Raw genomic sequence first — 11731 nt, forward strand, 5'->3', positions numbered from 1 at the left:
AATATGACCACATTACTCCTATTTTAGCTTCATTACACTGGCTCCCAGTATGTTTTAGAATTGACTTTAAAATTCTATTGATCACTTTTAAAGCTCTTCATGGCCTCTCGCCTTGTTATATTTCTGACCTTTTAGTCCCATACGCACCAGCACGTACCTTGAGATCCTCGGGCAGAGGTCTGTTGTCTGTTCCAGAGTCTCGACTGAAAACTAAAGGGGACAGAGCATTTGCTGTCAGGGCCCCGAGGCTCTGGAACAGCCTGCCCGAGGAAATCAAGGCGGCTGAGTCAGTGAACTCTTTTAAGTCCCTTCTTAAAACATACTTTTATAGGAGAGCTTTTCCCGATCTTATTTGACTTTATTTTATCCCTTTTATTTTATTGTATTTTACTAATTTTATATTAAATTTTCATGCTCTTATCTTTTTTGTATTATTCTTTACACTTGTTAAAGCACTTTGTAACTTGTTTTTGAAAAGTGCTCTACAAATAAGGATTATTATTATTATTATTATAAAAGGATAGAATGCCCAAGCTCCCTTCTAGACTTGCATTCAATTTTGAACACAGCTACATTCCCTTAGGCACTATTGCTATGTTGCATTTTCATTTTAGGCACTAAGCTGATGCTGTTATCCCAAGGGGAATTTCAATAAATTGCAAATAGTGGAATATGATGAATAAATCTTTGTTATTGTGAGTTGTGGAGTCATAAACGTGCAAGGAACATTCATGTATTAACTTAAGTTGGACATCATCTGTATTCTGCAAAAAAACATTTAATGTGAGCGCCACACTGCTTAAAAGCAGGTAATGTAAGGTGGCACTAGACTTTTATTGCAAATGTAAAAGGTCAATTAATAAAATGTCTCAGTTAAGGCTCACTAACTCATATTTAAATGCAAGATTATTATCTCTTGCAGCTTGCATTTGCCATGACTTCAGGATATTAATGTAATTATGTTCACAGAGGCATGTAAGTCACTAGAAAGCCATAAAGATCAGATATAGCCTAGGCCACGAGTGCAACTTTCCAACAATGGAAACAACTCCAGATTGTCTGCTGTGCATGTGAATTGGAAACTGTTTTGTCCTATTTTTCTTCTTTTTTAAGTCTTGTTCCTAGGTCATGAGTTATAATATAATATTATTGGGTCTGGGATTGGGTCTTGCCTAGAGGTTTGAGAGGCACAAAGACTCACTAAGATATTAAGTGATCCCATAGAGAGCCGTGCTGCCCCATGAGTGACAATGTGCTTCACTTGGCCCACAAAAGTTGCCAGCACAGCAACTGGTTCTAATAATTTACCGTTTTATGGTTTACTTTTCCATCTTGTTGCAAATAATGAAAGACTCAGAACAGAAGAACACTTTGCACATCTATTTCGTAAGACAGCTACGTAGGCGAGGGAGTAGTACATCAAATGTTGCAAATAAACTTCTGCACACTGTCTAACTTCACTTTAGTGAGGCTTACTTTGGTAAATAAGGCTTATTGTCACATAAGTGTATTACATAAAGCAGGTTTAAGGAGTTCAGCTTAAGTTACTATGCATCCCTCAAGCCAAGCCTGATCCTACTGACAGGTTTGTTTTCAGGCTTAGCTTCACCTTGAGCTTACCTGGTCAGTTATAATCTATCAACATAATGCAGCGTTTCCTCCAAGCTTCCTTCTGGTAGTCTTTCATATTTGTGCACTGTAAAGTACACAACTGCAACTCATGTCAAATTTATCAATGTGACACAGGCTGTAGTTATTTCCCACTTTAAATACAGTGCTCAGACCTTCTGCAGGGTAAAGTACAGTATCTACACAGTATTGTATTCACAGTAATATGTGTGCTTTTAAATGCACAAAAAAACAGCTTTTCTTGCTTTAGGCTATTTGAGTATGTTATTCATGGACTTGAACCCAAGATGATGAATATTTAGTGTGATGCACTGCAGAGTTCAGCAGCATGAAGATCATCTCTACCTATGTCTAACTGAGTCTACTGGATGTGCACAGGTGTTCTCTTATGTGCTGCTCTTAAAATTTTATTCTTCATGCTATATGTTAAATATGTTCTGCCCTGTAGCCATGAACATTTCTGCTCTGACTTTATGTCCTCATTGTGAATTGATAGATTGGAGCGTTAATAGACATAAATTAGTCTGATCACATCAGCTCTGGATTGCCTAAATTAAACAGCTTCAGCCTTTCTCACCCTCCTTTATAAAACATCAGCTTACACGAAATGGTTTCTGTCACCAGGATATGATATTTATGTGAGCAAGCGCATACAGAGAATACTCCTGATCATAACCACAACAATAGTCTGCAAGCAGACATTCACTGTGATGTCTATGCTTCATATCATCATTGACTAAGAAACAATGCTCAAGGAAGAGAAAAACACTGTTGACAGATTGATTAAAAAGTTACGTATATGGGATGCACAATGCAGGACTGATTTGAATCAACTATTCAGTGATTCATCAACTATTTTTTTAAGGTTCTCTTTAAAAGAAAATCTTCAGCTGAGTATAAAGAGAAGAAAAGATGATTAACTTTAGTTTAGTAAATAGGGTTGTCTGTTTAATGTAGGCTCAAAGCTAGCAATATCACTAATTGTGTTAATGGTGACCGTAGTTGTTTGGTTGTGTTTTGGGCTTTCCATGGGAATGTGTAGTATCTTTTCATCGGCACCTTCTACCATTTCATCTTCCCTCCATCCCACAGCCATGACTCCAGAGATCAGGTTGATTAATGTAGATGACAAACGGCACTCGTTTATCTCTCCCTCTGTCTCTTTCTCTCCTCCCATACTATATTAATGACTGTAATCAACTCTAAATAAATAGTTTGTGTCCCTCAGTGCATGAATCTCACCCTCCCACCTGTGGCAAATTCAAAAGTTGAATTTGAAAAGTGCCTCGCAATGCAGTTTTTTTCCATTCTTCCCAGTATTTCCCTCTCTTCCCTTTGAAATATTTTTCCTCATTTATCTTTGTCTGTTTCTTTTGAGAGAAACCTTGAAGAGATTAAAAGTGTGCTGTGGCCCAGCAGAGGGCCTGTCTTTCACTTTGACTGGTAGAAGCACAGCGATGTGGTGACCATCTTGTTTCCTGCTGTTGCATCATGATAATGTTGCATGCTGTTTACTTTCAAAGGGCCAAAATAATACAGTAGCTTTCTCTTTTGCCCCCTTCTCTCCATCTTTTATTGTCTCTCTCCTCAAACAGTACGGTGTAGCCCTTCACTCTAAAAGTTACAGTGGCTCACTTTAAACTCCAGCCAACTATTTTTGCATCAAGCTGATTCAGAACTTGACCCATAACTGTGTGTAGTGTTTTTTGTGCATTAGAAAGGAGGGTTGTTGAGGTCCATTGTCCTCTTTTTTTAATGTCTGTGATGTGTGTCTTTTCACACACAGACTGATTAAACTTTATTATCTTCGCCAGGCAAAATAAAATAAGGACCTCATGGTTTGATTCACAATTTTTGAAAAACCTACTTTATTGACTGCCCTGTTTTATACCACCATTGACGACTGACTCCTCACCTTCCCTAACCGGCTGGTAGGCAAGTACGTTAGTTACAACAGTTAAAGCTGGGGTAAGCAACGTTGGAGAAACTTACAAGAGGCAGCTAGATTTTGAAAATATATGACCAAAGAAATTCCGCCCCCTCCATCCAAAGCCACTCCCCCAAAACACATTTTCCAATGTGCAGTGAGTGCACAAGCAGATTACACGCAGGTAGGTAGGCCAGTCACACAAATCACAAATTAAATGATTGTTACAGTCCTGCGACAGCCAAAGATACCGGATAGTTTTCATTTCAGTATGTTACTTATTGATTGCTGTCTGGGTGTGAAGAGAATTTAAACAAATATAGCAAAAACTGCTTCTAAAATAAATTGCCATCCTCAGCTTTAAGTTACGTATGTTACATAAATTAAATATGTTATGTAAGTTAAATTTATACATTTCTACAGTATGAAATATGTGTTGACTTTTGGTTTCACACGGGACATAAACAGAAGTCTCCTGGCTGAAGGTTCTGTGTTTGTTTCACCCATCCATCCACCCAACCTCTGTCCCTACACAGACTTTGTCTCTTATCTGCACAATATAAGTCAGTAGAGGGTAAATGATGTAAAATGACACAAAAAGCCATTGTGATAACTATCGAAATGACTTAAGACATCGGTTTGTTATTCATACGCCATTTGGTGAGGGCACTCTTCTAGTTTTGAAGCTAGTGTTGTTATTGTATTGGATTGCATCATATTTATGTGTATCCCTATTTACAAATACAATTATAATGCAATTCAGTATAACACCACTACTAACTACAGCCTGATTCAACACTTGTCAGGGTCAACACAACTGAACATTATAAGTTTCATTAGCCCCTTTTCCACTTTACAGTACCAGCTCAACTCGCCTCGACTCACCTTTGTTTGGTCTTCCATTACGGAAAAGTTGTACCTGTACCTACTTCCAGGTACTTTTTTTTGTATCACCTCTGTCAAGGTTCCAAGCGAGCTGAGGCTAAAATGTGACATGAAAACATGGCAGACTACTGATTGGTCAGAGAGAATCGTCACTATTCACTGCATCATCATTGAGTGCACCAGACAGAGGCCAGCAACAGAAAGTTTTATATTTTACAGTTTTCATATGTAATTTCATTACTAAATCCACTTCTGAGAAGTTTTGAGGTGATAATTCAACTGTGTAGATTTCAAATATTGACAGTTTTACGAGAAGGCTGATGGCTGAACAAAAATGTGCTTGAAAGTTTTCGGAGTTGAGGAGCTCCGCAAGTGGCGGCGGGGGAAGCCTGCGACATTCTGAGTTATGTTGAAACGTTTTAACTTAAATAAAGAGAAAGCTGTGTGGATCGCTGGTGTGTGTGTCGCATTGATCATTACGTTGTGGCAGTTGTGTGTGGCATCGCTATGACCAGCTACACTGAAGGGTACTATCTCTGGGTACTATCTGCAATGGAAAACGGAGCACGGCCAAACCGAGTCGAGTCGAGTCAAGCTTGTACTGGTAATGGAAAAGCGCCAATTGAGGTTGGGATTATTGCAAGGCTGCTGTACTGTTCTGTCAATACATGGGTAACTTACAGCATAAGCTTTAACAAAAGGCCTGTTTGAAAACTTCTAAAAATATAAATGTCAACATACTTATTTAAGGAAGAACACAATGTCAAAAAAAGTAATGTCAACGTACAATTAAAAGCAGACATTTTCTGACACTTTAACAGAGAAAGAGATAATGTAATGCACTACTCAGCTGAATAGCAATAACACTCAATTACAACTTTACTGACAAAAAATGCCAGCAAAGACACTCTGAGGGAACTGCAGTATGGCTCATCAAGTGCTCTCTGGTGTATAAAACGAGTCCCAGAGAGAAGCATGACAAATACCAGCATTTATGAAAGATTGTCTTACAACAAGTATTTTTAGGAGTGCAGGGCAGCTGCTTAGTGTATATGAAGTATATTGCATGTTTTGTCATGTTTTGTGCAGTGATAATTAATTAAATAAACTGTTGGTGGCACATCATGGTAGTCTTGTGGTCAAGAAGAATGTCCCTAGTTCAATTCCAGCCAGGGTCATTATTGCATGTCATACCTTTCTCTCCCTCCATGTTACCTGTCCATCTAACCACACAAGTGCAATAATTTTAATAAAATGTGATGTGTCTGAAAATGCATTTTGAAGTTAACAGCAAATGAATTATCGTGCTTTATCAACCACCCAGAACAGGTTTAGTATTATATTATTTCCTTATTTGCTCTATTTTCGATGTCTGCCCCCCCAAAAGTGTAAAAGCTAGTAGAGGAAAAGTCTCACCTTCAAGCAAAATCAAAGCTCTGGTACTAAACATGGCCTGCGTGGAGTCCATAAATGTTGCTGACTGTTAATTGTTTGGAACATGTGAAGAAAAGAGAAAATGTTTCATAAGAGTGAATTGTGCATTTTGTACATTGCACATTAAATGTTTGCTTCTGAATGTTGTCTTTCCTGACATTGTCTATTTGTTTGCGATGGATTTTGTTCCAACTTCAGTTTCCTTGCCCAGAAAAACACTTGCCAAGGCTCACTTGAAAACATGGAACCAACTGCGTCCAATCAATTGCTCAGTGGGAGTGAAGAGGTATTACCCCCCCCCCCCCCTTCCCAACACACACACACACACACATTACACACACATTGCACAGATCCCCCCTTAAGAACATTTTTCCTCGCAGAACACACAAAAGAGCCCACTGAGCTTTTGAATATTCATTAAATTTGACATTCTAAACAGGAGGGGAACTGACAAGCATATCTGCCTGACTCACTCAACAGAATGCTCATCTTAATCCACTGATAAGTCTTGCCGTGTTTGAATAACTAATCAGGAAGTTTAGTGAGTGAAATCCAGTCAAAGTCAAGCCAAAATTATTCACCTGACACAGAAATGGATTTTGTGTTGTTTGAACATTTTAACTGTGGATATAGAACAAAAGCACTAAAATAGTTCACACTCTCCATGTTGTATTATAAAGCAATCACTATTTATATTTACTACTCTGTAAAATTATATCCAAGAAAGATGCAGCGTGGTCTCTTTTTCTCTCTCTCCATTCCTGAAATGTTGGCTTTAGTAGTTTTTTCTGCTTGCTCTGGTTCATTGCTCTTTGTTTGCATGACCATTAATAAACACATAGATATACACGTACACAGTCTATAGTTTGCGTATATGAATAAGAAACATTCCTTGTGGTCACATCATTAACAAGTACAGTTAATTTAGTAAGTGTGTTTCTATGTGGACAGCACGGGTTGATGATCGTTAGAGCATAGCCAAAAGTGAGATTTACTTAGGGAGACCCATATAATCTAAGGGAGAGTTTGCTCCTAGTTGACAGATAGCAAAGTTTCTTTTTAAGGAAACAAACACAGACTTGTGCCTTCAGTCTTACAGCGTCTGACTTGGTGTCAGGAAACTTTCTAGTATGTGCATGAGTGTGCGTGTCAGAGCGAGAGAAGTCCCTAATAGTTTTATTTGTGCATGTTTGTGTGCTAGTGTGAATCTGTGGGCACAGACACCAAGGCACTTGCACACCATCTCTGAAAGCGGTAGCTGAGTGTCTTAAACAACCTATGCGTATAGCACTCGACACATGTTGCCATCTAACCCTTAGAAGCACAGAGACACATATGCACATGTACATGCTATACTCATAAACTACTTACAGTTTTTCTTAGTCGCTTTGGTGCATTTCTCAGATCAGAATTGAAATTCTCAAAACTAATTGTTCAACCTCCACATCATTTTGTCACTTGTGCACATCATAAAAGCACTTTCTCATTGTTTTAAACAAATTGCAAATGACTTGACACACTGATGCAAATGATTATGTACAATTGTCTTCTGTTTCCTACATTATCAATTGCTTATGTCCTGCTGATCACAATGAATTATATCTTTTGAACAATCTTACCCCAAAACATCTAGGCATAAGTTCATTGCATTTGTCACTACATGCAAAATGGTTGAACACGTTATCAAAAATCAAAGTTAATACTTTATACTTTATTCATATCCTTTGCCTACAAGTATATACTGTAGCTAAACGAAATGTTGTTTCTTAAGGACCATAAACAAAGTAAGAATAGACCACAACAACATCACAATAGTAACACTCATACCAATACTCAATACCAGTAAACAGTAACAATACACAGTGAGCAGTAATATATATAGATAGACATTCTATACATGTCTATTAGAATTTTTTTGTAAATGTGTAAACCTGAATTGATGAAGATGTTGTGATGTGGAAGAGAATCTGGGATACAAAAGACCAGAACGTCAGCCAAAGGGGTGTATCCCATGCAACAGTCCTGTCTCTTTCTTTTCTTCTTACAATGACATGCTCTGTCAACAAATTACAGTACGAACAGTAAAAGCATAGCTGTGATTCCTGTCCTCTCTCCTGCAATGTATAACTTTGTACTGGTGAAAGTGATATATGCCATACAAAAAAAGTGCAGCCTTGTGCATTTTCAATCATTGTCATCAAAATCTTAGCCAAAATGTACATCAGAAAATACTTACAGAGTACACTGTTATATTGACAAGATGGCTAAACATTTTGACTTGCTTGTTCATAAACAAGACACAAGGACTTGTCGTTCTGATGGCACTGACAAGTTCAATGACATAAAGATTTGCTTTTGAGAGATAGACTAAGGATTTTGAGCAAGTTATGGGCTTTTGCAGGTAATCCACTGTGTTGTGCCGTTTGTACTACCTGTTTCGAGAAATGCACTTACCGTTTTGGAAATGTTAAGGATGATTCGAGAAATGCACCAAAGCAACTGAGAAAAACGGTAATCATCCGTCTCTACTTGTCTTTTTGTAGGACAAGCAACACAGTGTCCATATCCAAAGACAACATGTTTATAGACATCAGTAGCTCACAAGCTGCATATTGGACTACTATTGGTCTCTATGAAGATGAAATAGATCATCATATATTAAAGGACAGGGTGTTGTCACAGGCACATATTTGTTAAGAGGCAAAGGTAAACTTTTAGGGACGCCCTTGCAAATTCTCTTATTGAATAAATAGTTTTATTCCAGCTATTATGATGGCTCCAGTTGTGCATTAGAGATTGTAGAATTACATTTGGTGATGTTCCTGCTAAAGACGCCAGAAGTCCCCCTAACCTTTTAGGCCAGATTGTGTAGCTGTTGAATGGATCTCACTGCAAGATCTCAGGCTGTACTTCAATTCATAATAGGTGAAAAGTGATTTAGCCAATGGCCAGACCTAGCCAAGCATTAAAAGCAGCAAGAGGACACTTAAAAACAGCTATAAAATCCACATTGAACCAGCGCAAGGACACTAAAGTTGGAGTTATATAACCTCATCTTTTACCTTAAAGCCTTAATGCTGCATTTAGCATATTGCCAGAATCTTGACCCAAGGAAAACTCTAGAGTGATTTAAATGAGACAAAATATGATTGACTTTCTCTACATAGCCAAAAGACAAAATCTGTCTAATTTTAGAAGTCTTTCTTGCCTGGATAATATATTAGCCTTATGCAAATATGCATGGCCAGGGATATATGCAAAAACTATTCAAGACCAGACACACACGTAGAGAACAAATAATTACATGAATGTCAAATATTGTTACACCGATTCCTGTGATCTCTCATCTCCAGGAGTGAGAGAGAAGGACCACCGAGGGAAAGAAAGGTGAGGTTGGTGGGGAGTCATAATCACAGAGCGCATTGAAGCTGATTTTAATTAAAAATTCATCTTGGCCTATTTGGGAAAATCAACCATGCATGCATTGTTTACTTGGCTTAGCCACACTCTTCCCTTGTACCTATCCCCCAGTCCTTTTACAATGTCTTCTTGCGTCATATCCCATCATTGCTGGAAGCCCTAATTTAAAGCTTTGAATTAAAAATCCAGGATAGCAAACCCATATAACTTTAATATGGCCTCAATGCTTTAATGTGCAGTAGTAAAAAGTTACACAGGGACCATTTTAATGTCCTCTTTACATTAATTACAGAGTACAAATTGTACAAACTCAAAATTCCATTCCATTGTATGTGAAAAGTTTAATAAATTATTTATTTTGTTTTTACCCTATTCAGAACTTTTGTTGCAAGAACAAGAGAAGGACCTATCTAAGGGGGCTTTCACACCAGTCTGCACCAAGGTCCGAACCAAAGTTCATGTTTTGATACATTTTGATAGATTCAGTTAGTTTTGGTTTTGTTTCACACTGCAATTCTGTGACCGCACTAAAGGACTTTACATGACAGACTTGCATCCTGTCGTCATCATCTATGTGGACTGCGTCTCCCTATACTCTGACATTGATTGGTTTATTAAACAGTTCAGCGGGTATCTTTGACAAAAATGAATGAATAAAAAATGAACATATGCATATTTGCCTCTATATTATTATTATGGCATTAGTACCTGCAGCACCAACTATACTGAAGGCTAGTTCAAATTTGCAATTAAACGTCCTCGTTGTGCGAACATTATAACGTCGCCGACAGGACAGGAGGAGAAGACAGCAAGCAATCCTTCTGCACCTCCGTTTGAAGAGAGACCAAAGAGATGGGTGGCAGTGTGCTTCTAAAGTGGCCCTCTGTTTGAAAAGATGAGCTGTCAAAGGATATTTATAATTGTGTCCTTATTTCAATGCATTTCTCTGTGGATTTGTTTGTTTCCAGTTTATACGGCAAACACCAAACTTCCTGTAAATAGTCTGAAAGTCCGAACCATCCAAAAAATGCTTTCACACCAGAAACAAACCGAACCATGGTTCAGTTTGATCCGGACCAAAACTATCTCTTTACGTCAGACCAAATTTCATCTGTTTGGTCTGGACTGTGGTCCGGGGGAGGTTTCACACCTGCAGTTTTGGTTCGGACCAAACTGAAAAGTCTGAAAGTCCGGACCAAACGAGATAGTTGTGAAAGCCCCCTAACAGAGGCAAAGCTAATGACCATTACCTTAGGGAGCCATTCTTCTGGTGGGTAACACTGAGTTGGAGACATAAATTGGAAGCACTTTCTCCAGCCTCAGCATCCAAAGTGACATTGATGTGCCCTTAAACATTTAATAGAAACCTCTGTTGATCCAGTGGGGCTTTCACAGACCCAACAGTATAAGACTGTAATCGCTGCGTCCTTGCAGTACTTGTGTGTAGACCTTCCGTCTTTCACCACCACTGAACCAAACAATTACCGTTTTTACAGATCCAGCAGACACAAAGAGTTCATTTGAGGTCAGGTTTCTGCCCACTGTGTAAATGTCTAATATTCACTTCCATGCAAGCTCTGTTTTGGTTCCCTCCAATTTCTTCGGAATTATTCAGGCTTTTTAGCTGCTAAACGCTCCAGCAGCAAGTTGCTAACTCCACCTTTCTGCCATTTGATGCTGGGAAAGTAGCGTACAGTGGAGATCAGAGCTTTCAATTAAAACTGTTCTCTGGAAATGAGTTGATGGCATTAGTGAGACTAAATCAAAAAAGTTAAGTTGTGGGCTGTAAAACCGAAACACTGAGCTGAAAGAAGATATAAAGGTCTGTAACGTTTACCACTATGAACGACCTCTTTTGCATTACACAGAGTCTGGCCCATTGTTACAGTTTTTCTCAGTCGCTTTGGTGCATTTCTCAGATCAGAATTGAAATTCTCAAAACTAATTGTTCAACCTCCACATCATTTTGTCACTTGTGCACATCATAAAAGCACTTTCTCATTGTTTTAAACAAATTGCAAATGACTTGACACACTGATGCAAATGATTATGTACAATTGTCTTCTGTTTCCTACATTATCAATTGCTTATGTCCTGCTGATCACAATGAATTATATCTTTTGAACAATCTTACCCCCCAAAACATCTAGGCATAAGTTCATTTCATTTGTCACTACATGCAAAATGTTTGAACACGTTATCAAAAATCAAAGTTAAAATATCCTTTGCCTACAAGTATATAGCTAAATGAAATGTTGTTTCTTAAGGACCATAAACAAAGTAAGAATAGACCACAACATCACAATAGCAACACTCATACCAATACTCAATACCAGTAAACAGTAACAATACACAGTGAGCAGTAATATATATAGATAGACATTCTATACATGTCTATTAGAATTTTTTTGTAAATGTGTAAACCTGAATTGATGA

General features: G+C 38.1%; 1 protein-coding gene across 1 annotated transcript in view; it reads left to right on the forward strand.

The window, feature by feature from the left end:
• LOC123969844 (zeta-sarcoglycan) overlaps positions 1–11731 on the forward strand; it is a 187625-nt gene that overhangs the window by 107519 nt on the left and 68375 nt on the right. Inside the window, exon 4 of the mRNA XM_046047569.1 lies at positions 7896–7947. Within this exon, the coding sequence (XP_045903525.1) occupies positions 7896–7947 (52 nt within the window). The remainder of the gene's footprint in view (positions 1–7895; positions 7948–11731) is intronic.

Source organism: Micropterus dolomieu, linkage group LG04 (assembly GCF_021292245.1).
Source record: "Micropterus dolomieu isolate WLL.071019.BEF.003 ecotype Adirondacks linkage group LG04, ASM2129224v1, whole genome shotgun sequence".
NCBI classification, from domain to species: domain Eukaryota; kingdom Metazoa; phylum Chordata; class Actinopteri; order Centrarchiformes; family Centrarchidae; genus Micropterus; species Micropterus dolomieu.